Genomic DNA, 14496 nt, shown 5'->3' on the forward strand with positions numbered 1-14496 from the left:
CGCCCAACTTCAGGTGCGGGTCGCAAATCCTGGCTGTCACCCGTGCTTCTGACCAACCAGCTATCATTTGGGGCTCCCATGACCCCACCTAGGGTTTTACAATTTGATACAACAGCTCCGAACTCACATCTTATTATATAAAGGAAATGATAAAGGGCAGAGATGAACAGCCAGATGATGAGGCATAGGGCAAGGTCTGGAAGGGTCCAGTATAGGAGCTTCTGCCCCTGTGGAGTTGGGGTGCACACCTTCCAGGTACACGGACGTGTTCACCAACCCAGAAGCTCTCGCAACCCTGTACTGTGGGCAGTTTCATGAATGATTCGTCACCCAGGTGTGATCCATCATTAACTCAATCTCATCTCTTCTCCCCTTCCCAGAGGACGGAGGTGGGACTGAAAGTTCTAAGCTGCTAATCATGTCTTGGTCTTTCTGGTGACGGGCCCCCATCTTGAAGCTATCCAGGGGCTCAGGAAAAGTAGCCTCATTGTATCAAAAGACTCTGCAATTACCCAGGAAAGTCCAAGGCATTTAGGAGCCCTGTGTTAGGAACCTGGGTCAAAGACCAAATCCTAGAACAAAAGATGTTCCTAGCGTTCTTATCATCTAGGAAATTCCAGGGGTTTTAGGAGTTCTGTGCCAGGAACCAGAGGGGGGAGACCAGTATCTGTATTTTCTGTTAGCTCACACTAAGAGAAGGAACATGTCCCTGGAGGAGTCTGACTCACTTGGCTGCGTATTCCAGCCCTGCCACTTCTTTCCATTTCTTGGACCAGTTATTTAACCTCAGTTGTCTTGTTTGTAAGGAAAAAAAAGGAGAGAGAGATTGCTATTATATTAGTTACGACTCTTCAATTTGTAACTGAGAGAACTCAGAGTCGCTGAACAGAAAAGTGGGGGGACATTTACTGGTGCTCAAAAGCCAGCCACAGAGTAGTGGATGTGGTGCCAGCCCAGGGCTGACTGGATCCAGGCACTCTGGCTTTTCAGGAGTGTGTTTGTGTCTGATTGCCCCTCTCTTGGGGCAGCCCCCCCTCCCCCCACCGCCTCCATCTTGCTTCATCCCGATTTGTCCCTGTTTGGTTTTACCCTCTCCTGCAAAGAACAGACTATGTCCATGTGGCAGGGACCATGACAGTAGAGGTCCAAGATCTTGATTCTCCCAGATCCATAACCCGGTAGGCAAAGCTGGGGCCATCCCTGTCAGCTTCTTGGAAATATACTGGTGAAGAGCCCGCATTGGCTCTGCATGGGTCATGCGCCATCTTGGTGACTGGAGCCGGAGATGTTGTGGCACCAGAAGTATGTCTGGGCGGAGTGGGGGGTGGAGACGGGCAATGGGGAGAGTGCTGAGTGTGCAGTGATTAGAATACCATAGCCCTCAGCTTGTAGGATTTTATGAGAATTGAGTAAGATGCTACGTGTAAGAACACACTTGTGGTGCTTGACTGCACATGGTAGACACTCAAACATTGGTTTCCATGCCTTCCCGCCCTTGGTGATCTGAATGCGAGGAAGGACGTTTAAATCAGATGATCTAAACTACTATTGCTATTTCAACCACTGGGTATTTGGAGAAAGACAGGTGCAGCTATCTATGCACATTATCTAGTTTTGCTCACTCCTTCACCAAGTGGGGTGATCTGAAGATTTAATTCCCTGGCTTAATTTACCTGTAATTACTAAGCCACTTTTTAGAAGTATATAAATACTTATACATATATAAGGGTATATATAAAAATGTAAGTGTTTTTCCTTCATCGGTTTTAAAAGATCTTTCCGAGTCAGTGTTTACTGTATTGTCCCTCGTTGATTTAGCGGAAAGAACCCTGGGGAGATCTGGTCACCCAGCTTCTCAGAATTTGACTTTTCTCATTTATTTAGAAAAGATGATGCTATTAAGCACCTGCCCGCCCATCTCAGAGGGGTGTCGTGAGAACCAACGTTAGGTACAATCTCTTTGTAAAATGTAAAGACATAATGCTAGGGTTGACTTTGTTCCTTTAAATAAGTTCTTTTAAAAAGGTAAGAAGGAAAGTTTCCCAAGTTGGCTTATGTTCTCATAAACTCTGGTATGCCCTCAAATGTCTTTGAGTAAAACGTCTGTGTGGCACAATTTAAACTTTTCTAACAGAACCAGAGTCCTGTGAGCCTGTGAAAATCCCCACCCAGTCATTGCTGCAGGATGTTGCGGGGCAAGCAAGGAAAGAAAAAGTGAAGTTACCTCACTACCTGCTGAGCTCCAAGCCCAAGTCCCAGCCTCTCACAAAGGTAAAACAGACATGGGGACCAATGTCCCAGAGCCAGGTGGCATTTCATGCAATCCCGACCCATTGAAGTTACTGATGTCCAGCCACTGGGTACTGCGATTGAGTGGACATACATACCATCATCTCCCCAAGAAGGCCTTTGGATCACACCGAGAATGAGCCAAGGCCGCCCTTTGCCCGAGACCAGCTCATCCAGGCTCACGAGGAGAATTTTAGGAGCTGCCTCTTAAACCATGGCTAGCCTGAAATCAGCCTGCTGGGAGCGCTCACACCATACACATCAGCAAATGCTACTAATCAACATTCTTTTCAGAGAGCCAGCTTACCAGCGCACCACTGGTCCCAGGGATCATTGGCCATCCTTCCCCGTGACTCTTAGGATAAAATCCATAATGGCAGCATGGCTACAAGCCCTGTTTGCCTTTACTCTTGTTTTGCCCCCCTACTCACTTCAGCCATCATGGGTTTCCCTTAGTTCTTTAAAAAATTTTTTTTTAATCTTTATTCACTTTTGAGAGACAGAGCGTGAGTGGGGGAGAGGCGGGACACAGAATCCGAAGCAGGCTGTAAGCTGTCAGCACAGAGCCCGACGTGGGGCTCAAACCCATGAACCGTGAGAACGTGACCTGAACTGAAGCCGGATGCTCAACTGACTGAGCTACCCAGGTGCCCCTCCCTTAGTTCTTTAAAAGCTCCTTCCTTCCTCAGAGCCTCCAAGATTAAGATTTCCTCTCATCTCTGCTGGGAACACCTGCCTTGAGCCTACCAATCCTTTTGATAGTTATCCTTTGATATTTTCATGGCACTGTGTGTTCATTGTCATCACAGAATAGGTTGCAGTGTAAGTGTTACATGGTAAGAGTGCTTCTCAAACTTTGATGCACACATGATTATCTGGGAATCTTGTGAGCATGGAGATTCTGAGTCACGGGGGCCTGAGAACCGGCTGTTCTAATGAACTCCCAGGTTGAGCTCAGTGCTGGCCAATAACAAGATAACAAGAGCACAGAGTGTGATTAGCTGGCCAGCAGCATTGGCAAAGCCTGAGAACTTGTTACAGATGCAAATTCTGCCCCTCCCTCCCAGATTTACTGGTTGAGAAACTTGGGGGTAGAGTCAGCAATTTGTTTCTTAACAAGCCTCCCAGGTGATTCGGACGGAAGCTGAAGTTTGCTAGTCACTGGCACAGAGGAAAGAGCATAAAGTTTAGAATCAGGCCCACTTGAGTTTGAAACTTTTGCTTGAGCAAATGACGCCTTACGCTTCTCGGAACGACAGCTTCTTCATCCTGAAAGCTTAAAATCTGTCCTTACAGCGCTGTTGTAAGGATTACACGAGACCGATAGTGTCCATTTCCTTCCACAGCCAAGCAGTTCTTTTCCTCTGGCGATAGGGCCTTTTTCTTATCTTGGGAACACAACTTGGAACCATTTTCTTTTGTTACTTTTTCCTTAAATGCAAAGGTGCCAGATTTGGTTGGAGGCAAAGTGAAAACGTCCTCTGTTGCGTCTGCTGCCATTAATAATGTGAACTCATCCCCTTTTGGATTCCACCTTCTCCCACCATCAGTGAAGTTTGGAGTCCTAAAAGAAGGACACACCTATGCGGCCACTGTGAAGCTCAAGAATGTTGGAGTGGACTTTTGCAGGTGAGGCCAAGGCACCAAATGTCTACTCATGTCACTTTCTCCTTCGCCGAGACTTGTCTTTGGCTACCTGTGTCCCTGAACGTTTATTGAACTGAAACTCTAATTACACCTTGACTCTTGAATCCTCACATCATTCATTCAACCACTTCATTCATTCATTCTTCATCAGATCAGTATTTTTCAAGCCTCAACTATGTGGTGGGCACTCCTTTGTCCTCCCATTAATCGTTATTCATACCTTGGTAGAAGCAATTCAGGGGCTGATCTACGGTAGCAAAAACTAAAGGGGAAGCTGTACAAGTCTTATAGTAACTAACGCATAAAACCTGAAAGTCTATTTCTCAAACCCACCACCCACTGTAATGCCAGCTGACATTTGTTTGTACTTTATGATCCATAAGGGATTTTAAATCCACTATTTCTGCATAATTGAGGCAAAAAGGAAAAAAAAAATTAACCTGAGTCATTAGGGCCATTTTGCCTCTGAAGATCTGACTTGGCTGTAACTCAGAGCCTGACCTCCCAGTTGAAAATACCCTACAGCTGGCATTCAGTGACAAGAGTCCTTCATTTCCAGATCATTAGAATTTTAGAATTTGCAGAGACTATTACAGAGGATCAGAGTAACATGTTTTAAGGTCTTATTGGGTAGAGCAAGACAGGATCTCAGATCTCCTGTGGACCTGTTTGTATGTGGCACCATGCTTTATCCACACAGCTGTGGTCACTTCTTGTGTGGGAGTTCAGTCCTTCCCACTGGGTCAATAGACCATATGTCTATACCAGGACATATACCCAATTACAAGTGTCTATACCCAATTACAAAATCTTCCCTATTCTATTTTGGATTAAACTTAAGCATAATATGGGGTCCCCTCCCCCCAAAACAGTGAAATAAATGTTTATTTCAGTTGCAGAGCTATGCTCATTGTAAGTGGCAAGTCCTTCCAGTTTATGGTTCTGGACTCGAGACCGGAAACCAGATGTAATAAAGCTACAGAGGCATCTGGTTTAAAAGATCAACATCCCATTTTAGTTGAGGCAAATACCCAGCTTCAGGAATCATGTTGGTTTCCTCAGAAACAACGAGGCCACCAGATCAGACATTACTGTCTTTTTAGGCTACTGCCAACAAAGTGGGTGGGGAGAAATAGAGAACCAACTTCAAACCAATAAAACTTATCCATGCAGATCCTGTCTACTCAGTATAGAATTTTAGCTTTTGGGATTTCACTCCTCAGCTTGTTAAATTCAGCCACTATGGCTCAGACAGCAAAGTTGATGGTGGAAGGAGCGGGATTGAGGTCATCGTGGAGGTAGGCTTTCCCTGGCATTTTAATTTACTCCAGGTCTTTAACCTTCAGGCAGAACCCACAAACCACAGGAAGGGAAAGAGATCAATAGGCACTACGTGTGAGCTTGGGGCTTTTCAAGGTCTCTACATTTTCTGAGCCTTTTCTGTTTCTCTTCTCCCCAAACATGCAAGCCCCATGCCACGGCAGAGCGAGACGGCTCCCATGCTCTCCTGCTTTCCAAAAGAGCCTTTATTCTTCAGCTTAATGATCTGGCAGGCAGCATCGGTGTTCACACTGGTGGCTATGCTGCCGTGCACACACCAGCCAAACATTCACGACAGTCGGCCCGAGCCCAAGCTGGTCGGCGGCATCCAATAACAGAGGGTTGAAACTGGGGTTGGAGTCTGTTTGACGCTGATGAAAACTGTTGCTGGAAAGGGGGTTGTGAAAGGGGCCCCAGCTTCTCCCAACTGAATATTGGGTGGTTCTTTAATGGTGTGGACCCCCTGCAGCTTTGTAGCAAATATTAACACCTTCCTGATTTTATGACATCCCAGTTCATTCACTGCTTTTTCGTGATGGCGTAAATTTATTTTCTTTTTTTGCCTGGCAGGTTTAGGGTGAAGCAGCCCCCACCCAGCACAGGACTGAAAGTGACTTATAAACCTGGTCCCGTAAGTCCCATGTGCTACCTGTTGTGTGTGTCCCTGTGTGTGCATGGGAGTGTGTGCATGGTTCCAGGGGAGTGGGCTTTTAAGTCATTCTGTGCATCCAGTTTAAACCATGTAGAAGTCTGATTTTTCTAGGATCATAAGCAAAAGATCCCTGGTATTGGTACAATATGTGGCTTGATATCACTTACTTCGTGTAATGACCCCGAGACAGATCCTATGCATAAATAGAGTTAAACTTCCAGCTATGGAAACTTTCCTGAAGTTCACTCATTTGTCCCAATACTACAGCTACGTATAGTTGTATGCAAACTACCTTTTTAAAAATTAAATATGATTTGACATGCATTTGGAAAGCTGACTACCTCAAGGTATCCTGTAATAGATTTGTCTGCAAAATGAAAAATTCCTTGGAAAAATAAATATTCTACTCTTTGTATTTTATATACATTTGGCTTGTTATTTTGGTTTGCCAAGAGAACATTATCTAATGACATACAAAGAAATGGTAGTATATTAACGTCATCAGCTCCCTCATTTCTCCAAGGAGCTCTGAAAATGCCAATTTTAAAATGTCAACCTGTTCTTACTTTATTCGACACATTCCCCAACGTGGGGTGTTTAATATAAAATCTGTATGTTGTCACTCACTTTAAATTATAATTTCAGAAATGTAGTATCAAGCAAACAAAAGTTTACAAATATACAAAATATAATATATAAAATAATATATAAAATATAACAAAATCACACTTGTAAATCTTAACATTTATTTCTTGATCAGCACATCGTCTTGTTTAACATTCCTTCCATTTCACTCAACAGGCTTTGAGTTACTTGAGCATGCCACTGATAGGGACAGGGGACAGGGGATGTTAAAAATGAGTAGGACACACAAGTTGCTCGCAAAGCTGGGCACATAGCAGGGACACAAGAGATGGATGGCTACGTGACAGAATGAAGTGAGGATATCTGGTAGACACAGGATCAGCCATCACAGACCGGGACGTGTGCGGACTCCTGGGAACACGGAGCAAGGGCATCCCATTCTATAACCAGCACATGGGGTTCGCCGAGTCCCAAGATCTTAAAACTGCCACGGTTGTGCGTTGACACAGAGGGGCAGTTAGGTATGGTGCAAAATCAGTTGGCTTCTTGTAATGACTGTGCCACCAGCAGCAGTGCCGGTGGTTAATTAAACCCTCTGCGCCCCTCATCTATAAAAGGAGTCGCTTGAGGCGCCTGGGTGGCTCAGTCAGTTAAGCGTCTGACTTCGGCTCAGGTCATGATCTCACGGTCTGTGAGTTCGAGCCCCGCGTCGGGCTCTGGGCTGATGGCTCAGAGCCTGGAGCCTGCTTCCGGTTCTGTGTCTCCCTCTCTCTCTGACCCTCCCCTGTTCATGCTCTGTCTCTCTCTGTCTCAAAAATAAATAAACGTTAAAAAAAAAATCAAAAAAAAAAAAAAAAGGAGTCGCTTAGACCCGATAATTTCTTAGTCCTCTTCCAGCCCTAATACCTTATGGTCTACAAAACAGTAGTTTGCAGGCTGCAGTTCCAAACAGAAATATACTTTGAGATTAGACCCACCAATTCGTGAGCACCTCTCTCACACATTTCATCATCGTACTGTGTCAAGATTTCAGAAACTTCGCAACATAAAGCAAAAAACAAGACAAAACAAAAAATCAAAGTCAGCTCTCCTTCCACTGTTCTGGGAAGTTAGCAGATTTCTTTTCATTTAAAGTAGGGGCAATGCCCAAAGCCAAAATGACTGTTGGATCGATCTTTATAGGTACTAAAAACCCAGCGTGTAGTATTTGAAGCTCACTCTTGACTGTTAGTTTTTTAATATTTTTTTTTCTTTTTGACAGTAAGTTTTGGCTCTGCACAAATATAATCTATAGACTTGTCCATATGTAAAGCTAACCGCTGTTCAGCTTGGTTGGTTGCCAACACCGAGTGAATGTGCTCGGAGCCCGGGTAGACCTGATGGCAGGATGCCAGCTGCCATGCGGAGTGGCGTCACCCCAGCCCTGCCCTCCGTGTTGGGCTCCAGGGCGAAGGGCCTGGTCCTCAGACAATGGAGCGTTGGATACCGTCCAGTAAGCAGACCTTCACAAGCACATTGTTGAAAAAGTTGAAACATTTTTTCGGTCCTATTATTTACAAACTATACTGAAGAAAACAAATTTTTTGTATCTAATTGCTTTCCATGTGGTGGTTTCTGATGTATTTTTTTTTTCCGGATAATTGTTCTCAAGTCTGCTTCTTAGCCTACCTCCTGGAGAGGCAGCTTAGGAACACAAACAGCTCTTTCTTTCCTGGCCAGTGTTCTCTTCAAGGGACAAGGCAAGAAGCCCATTCCTTGCTGTGTTTCTTCTTCATTATATATCGGGTTTCTTCTTTGTTGGTCCAGACCTCTTCCACGTAGCTTTCAGACCTAAGCAGTTTGGCATTTGAACTCCTCCCGTCTCCCTATACTGGCTCTGTCACACCATAGGCCCTCCACTGGGAACATTATAAACTAAGAGGCAGGGCCAGGAAGTTGTGCAATTCACGTACTCTCTTATTTTAAACTTCTCTTTATCTGCAAGGATGCCCCTAGGAACTCACTGCAGATGTTCAAGAAAGAGCACGATTGCGGGCATTGTAAACTTTGCCTTCAGTGCCACCTCCAGGACACTGGCTTTTATTTTTCTTACCCTTCTTCCCAAATGGCACCTGGTTTTCCCCTTCAACAATTTATCCTGGGTCCCATTTGCTCCATGGAAGTCTACCTAGCTAATCTACAAAGTAATTCTTGTAAGTGCCTAACTGCGATGGTTCATGTGCGCCAAATTTATAGATGGGAAAACAGGATTAGAGAGTCTAACTAGCTTGCCCAAATTCATGTTAAAACCCAGATTTGAACCCCGATGTGTCTGATTTTTTTTTTTTTTTTAATTTTTTTTCCAATGCTTTTTATTTATTTTTGGGACAGAGAGAGACAGAGCATGACCGGGGGAGGGGCAGAGAGAGAGGGAGACACAGAATCGGAAACAGGCTCCAGGCTCCGAGCCATCAGCCCAGAGCCTGACGCGGGGCTCGAACTCACGGACCGCGAGATCGTGACCTGGCTGAAGTCGGACGCTTAACCGACTGCGCCACCCAGGCGCCCCCGGATGTGTCTGATTCTAAAGCTACATTGTGTCCTATAGGTGGCAGCGGGTCTGCAGACGGAACTGAAAGTGGAGTTATTTGCCATGGCTGTTGGAGAGGAAGGTGCCAGGGGATCAACACACATCTCGCACAATATTGAGATTATGACTGAGCATGACGTCCTGTTCTTACCCGTGGAAGCAAATATCCTTTAAAGTTCAATTTGAGTAGTCATAAATAGAGCAAAAATTACATTTGAGCAAGGAGAAAATATTAGAATGCTATTCCGTGACCCCCCACCCCCACGCCTGCACTCCATAGCTTCATTAATTCTGTTTTTAAAACCGTAGAGTTCAAGTTTTAGGATAAAGATTGTCTTCGTCTTTGTGAGCAGCTAGCAAAATGCCTGTTAACACAGTACATGAGCAGTGACTGCAAGTTGAATGAATGTCAGTGTTAATTGCTGTCTATGGGGTATCAGACAATCAGAATTAAGCAGGGAATTGTTTTTAAAACTTTTGAGGAAAGGAGACTTAAATAGAACAAACAAATCCACAGCAATAGGAGAGTTCTGGGTGTTGGGAAGTATAGGGAGTTCAACTCGTTGAGACCTTAGGGGTATTAGGAAACATAGTAGGGAAGTTGTGGAAGATTTTGAATCCCTGCTTAAACTTTATTATATAAGCAAGAGTGAATCATTGATCCAGTGCATGATACAATCGTCATATTTTTATCAAGATGAACCCAGCATTACCGTGCTGGACATGTCAAGGAGCAACCTGATGCAAATAGAAACAAAGAGTCGGGGGCGCCTGGGTGGCGCAGTCGGTTAAGCGTCCGACTTCAGCCAGGTCACGATCTCGCGGTCCGTGAGTTCGAGCCCCGCGTCAGGCTCTGGGCTGATGGCTCGGAGCCTGGAGCCTGTTTCCGATTCTGTGTCTCCCTCTCTCTCTGCCCCTCCCCCGGTCATGCTCTGTCTCTCTCTGTCCCAAAAATAAATAAAAAACGTTGAAAAAAAATTTAAAAAAAAAAAAGAAACAAAGAGTCGTTGGAAGGCCGCTTCATTAGGCTGAGCATAAGGACAGGAACTACCCCGTGGCAGTTGTGGAAGAGGGACATGGGTGGAAAGACATTTGGCGGGGGAGAGGAATCTGTAAAATCTCAGGTGGAACCCATTGAGGGAGGGCAGTAAGAGGACTCAAGAGTTCAAGGTTTGGAGCATGCAGGTCTGGATCTCAATTGAAGAGACAGCGCAGGAGAGGTAATGATTTTATTTTATTTTATTTTATTTTTTTTTTTAATTTTTTTTTTTTCAACGCTTTTTATTTATTTTTGGGACAGAGAGAGACACAGCATGAACGGGGGAGGGGCAGAGAGAGAGGGAGACACAGAATCGGAAACAGGCTCCAGGCTCCGAGCCATCAGCCCAGAGCCTGACGCGGGGCTCGAACTCACGGACTGCGAGATCGTGACCTGGCTGAAGTCGGACGCTTAACCGACTGCGCCACCCAGGCGCCCCAATGATTTTAAAAACATCATCTACAAAGAGGAGACAACTGGAGGTATGGAAAAGGAGTAGAGCTGCGGGGTCTGTTAAGGACGCAGAAGAAGAGGAGACCGTGGAGACACAACAAGCAATCATAAAACCAAGAAACATGTCAGAAGCCACACAAGGAATTTCAAGGAAAACACGGACCTAGTTGACAGGTGCTACAGAGATGTCCTGGAGAATTCAGATTACGTAGGATTGCTAGATTTGGCTGAAGGGAATGGAAGAGAAACATTAAAAAATATGAATGAGAGGAAGTAACTGAAGCAGCAGCATCCAAAGGAGAGCAAGAGAATAGTCAAGAAGAGAGCTGAAGGCTTAGTCTCAGCGAGGGGGCGTGTGAGGATGGCTAAGGATCCAGACTTTGAGGTGAAGGGGAAATTTGGGGAAGCTTGTGTCAGATGACCTTGGTTTCAGTGGAAATGGAGCTGAATTCATTTGTTCACTTATTTCAAAGAGAAGTGTCTCTAGTGTGCTAGGCACTGTTCTAGGCACTGGGGATACAGCAGTGAACAAGACACAAAACTCCCTGCCCCTACGTTGCTTACTTTCCAGTGGGAGAACAGACTGTACGCAAAATAAGTAACACAAGGACTACAATGGTGCTCGTAAGTACAATGGAGATAAATAAAAAGTAGGAAAGGGGGTACAGGGAGGATTAAGGAGGACTGCAATTTAAAGTGGGATGTTCAAGAAAAGACCTCACGGGGGAGGTGATTTTTTTTTTTTCTATATGGATGGCACGGTTCTTCTGCAGTGATAGGAGAAAACTAACCAAAGAACCAGCTTTTTCCTCTAAGAATTAAATCAAGTCTCCATACATCCTCTTCACACAAGTTATGAGATGCTGACCCAGAGACACTGTAACCCTGCTGCTGGTCACAGTAACTAAGTCATTCTGCTTTTATGCTTGTAGATTAAAGGCTACCTGTCAGGCATAGATAGATGGGGCAGAGAGTTTTATTAGATCTTTTATCTACTTCTAATGTCAGTAGTGAGAATTTGTAGCCCATTTCTCAAGATCTATCCCTTCCCCAGAAAAAAAGACATGACCTCTAGACATTGATGTGATTTTGGGACCTGATTATGGTGATTGATGTCTCCTATAGGAAGACTCACCACAGTCAGGGGAGAAGCACACACTGGGTGGACAGGAGAAATTCCAGGAAATCAATATCTGTCCGTCTTCCTCTAAGCCTGAGTCCACAGAATTCACATTGCATGGTAAGGACCCAAAACAGAGCTAATGAGGCCAGAGAGGAGGTTCTGATTTGAAAATGTTAACAAGTTTGTATATACACATCATTTGGTCACAAAAGTCCTTAACGAGTATCTTACCAGTTTTAACAAGCAGCAATTATGATAAGAGACCAAAAGATTTTCCTCAGGGAAAAGAAAATCCCATGGTCCGGAGGACTTCTACAATTTCTTCTTCTGCACTTGGAGTCTTCATGTCCCGTAAAATTTCTCCACGTTAGGTCCGGTAAGTAAGTAATAAATGGGAATTTGACTGGTAACCATTCATATGTGAGGTCTTAGACCTCATGTTTGTTTCTCTCTTCTTACAGCCAGAAACCAATGAGCCACTAAGCCCAGGGGAAAGGAAATACTTGTTTTTAATGACCAAAACAGCTACTCCTTTACATATATTACCATATCTCATCCTCACACTACTGATAAGATAGGTATTCTTTCCCACGTTATAAATGAGGAAGCTGATGATGTAAAAATCTAACCTACTTCAATGTGATGCTGAAGTTCGTTCTTTTTTAAAAAAAAAAATTTTAATGTTTATTTTTTTAATGTTTATTTTTGAGAGAGAGAGAGAAAGAGAGAGCACACAAGCAGGGGAGGGGCAGACAGAGAGGGAGACACAGAATCCAAAGCAGGCGCCAGGCTCTTAGCTGTCTGCGGACATGGGGCTCGAACTCACAAACTGTGAGATCATGACCTGAGCCAAAGTCAGATGCTTAAATTGACTGAGCTATCCAGGCACCCCTAAAGTTCATTCTTTTAAGTGCTGTTTTCAGTGTTGACCTTCCAAAAAGCAGGGGCACCGACACCAGGATGTCCTTCTGAACTTGAAACTTTACAAGTAAGCCAGTGGTTCTCAGACATTTTGAATGCAGATTCTTTAAATATTCTTAAAAATTACTGAGGACCCCAAAGAGCTGTCATGTATGTGGATCATATCTACTGCATTTACCAAACTGGAATTAAAACTGGGAAAAATTACCAATGTGAAAACCACAATAAACCCAGTATACTAACACAGATTTTTTTTAATGAAACATTAACTATTTTCCAAAACAAAAATGGATTACTCACGGGACACTGTTTTACATTTTCATAATTCCTTTACTATCCGGCCTAATAGAACACAGCTGGGTTCGTACCCCAGCTCTGCATTCAGTCTGTCACGATATGAGACATCACGCAGCCTCTGGAAAACTCCACTGTATGCTCATGAGAGAAAAAGGCAAACAGCATCTTGTCTGTTTCCTGGAGCTGCTGAAACAAGTCTGTGCTCGTTTCTTGCGGCTGCTGGGAAAGAGTCACACAAGCCAGGTGGCTTAAAACAACAGATATTCCGTTGCAGTTCAGGAGGCCAGAGATCCAAGATCAAGGTGTCGGACTTGGCTCCTTCTGGAGATGGAGGGAGGATTTGTTCTATGCCTCTCTCCTACCATCTCAGGGCTGCCAGCAGGTCTTGGTGTTCACTGGCTTATTGCTGACTCACTTTCATCTCTGGCTCAAATGGCATTCTTCCCCGTGTGTATATTTCTGTGTGTCTCCCTCCTTGTAAGAATGCCATTCATTAGATTTAGTGGGTACCCTAATCCTGAGTGGCATCGTAAGGTCACCTTCCGTTTCTGGTAGACATGAATTTTGTGGAAACAAACCCAGTGTAATCTACTCTCCGGTCCCCCAACATTCACATCCATCCCATCCCAACACTCCCAAAACTTTTCACCCATTCCAGCATTAACTCCAAATTCTCAATTCAGAGTGTCACATCCCATCTGTCTAAATCAAGTACGGGTTAGACTCTGGTATGCCCGGCCTTGGTCTCCTTTGGTCTCCTTTCCATTGGTGGACGTATGAAACTAAAAAGCACGTTTTCAACTTGTACCATACGATGGTGGAAAAAGCATGGGATAGATATTCCCATTCCAAAAGGAAGAAAGTGGAAAGAATAGAGTCACTGGTCTAAAGCAAATTTGTGACACAGCAGGGCAAATGTCATGAAGTTTCAAGGCCTGAAAATAATCTTTTGTGGCTTGACCGGCCCTCTGGGCCCAGAGGCTGTCCCAGCCCCAACCTCTAGACCATCAGAAGCCCTGTTGGCCCCACCCTCTCTGTCCTCAGCCTGGGACACAATCTTACCCTCCGGACAGCCCAGTTCCTGCTTATAGAATCCTACAAGTCTGGCAGCCTTCCTTCCTCTTGTCCCATCTCTGTCCCTGCGAGGCCAAAATGGCAGCATTTCTACCAATGTAACATTCTCACAAACCCGTCAGTCTTCATGGGTGTCAAGGAGTTCCACACCATTAGACATGAGGCTTCTCCACAGATCCTTTCTGGACAACCGTGCCTCTGTTCCTGGCTTCTGCTGAGATGCTTGATCGTATCCATGGCCACAAATCTAATCGCACATTTTCCAGCACAGACCCTTGGTGACCTCTGAAGAGCATGCCCTTGCAGAATAGATAGGCTGTGAATTTTCAAACTCATCATGTTCTGTTTCCTTTTTGCTAACCATTTCCTTCCTCAAATTATCTCTTTCCTCTTGCATTTTACTATAAGCAGCAAGAAAGTAGGCCACATCTTCAATATTTTGTTTGGAAACCTCAGCTAAATATTCAATGTCATGGTTCACAAGCTCTACTTTAACCCCAAAGCAGAACACAAGTCAGCCAAGTTTT

The 14496-nt window shown here is 44.6% G+C and overlaps 1 protein-coding gene across 3 annotated transcripts in view; it reads left to right on the forward strand.

The window, feature by feature from the left end:
• Positions 1-14496, forward strand: part of SPAG17 (sperm associated antigen 17) — a 242230-nt gene that overhangs the window by 197573 nt on the left and 30161 nt on the right. For all 3 annotated transcript variants that reach the window (XM_058716052.1, XM_058716053.1, XM_058716051.1), the window contains exons 44-48: positions 2135-2271; positions 3734-3918; positions 5827-5887; positions 9081-9225; positions 11909-12053. In XM_058716052.1, the coding sequence (XP_058572035.1) occupies positions 2135-2271; positions 3734-3918; positions 5827-5887; positions 9081-9225; positions 11909-12048 (668 nt within the window). In that variant the 3' untranslated portion in view covers positions 12049-12053. The remainder of the gene's footprint in view (positions 1-2134; positions 2272-3733; positions 3919-5826; positions 5888-9080; positions 9226-11908; positions 12054-14496) is intronic.

This window comes from Neofelis nebulosa, chromosome 2, assembly GCF_028018385.1.
Source record: "Neofelis nebulosa isolate mNeoNeb1 chromosome 2, mNeoNeb1.pri, whole genome shotgun sequence".
NCBI classification, from domain to species: Eukaryota; Metazoa; Chordata; class Mammalia; order Carnivora; family Felidae; genus Neofelis; species Neofelis nebulosa.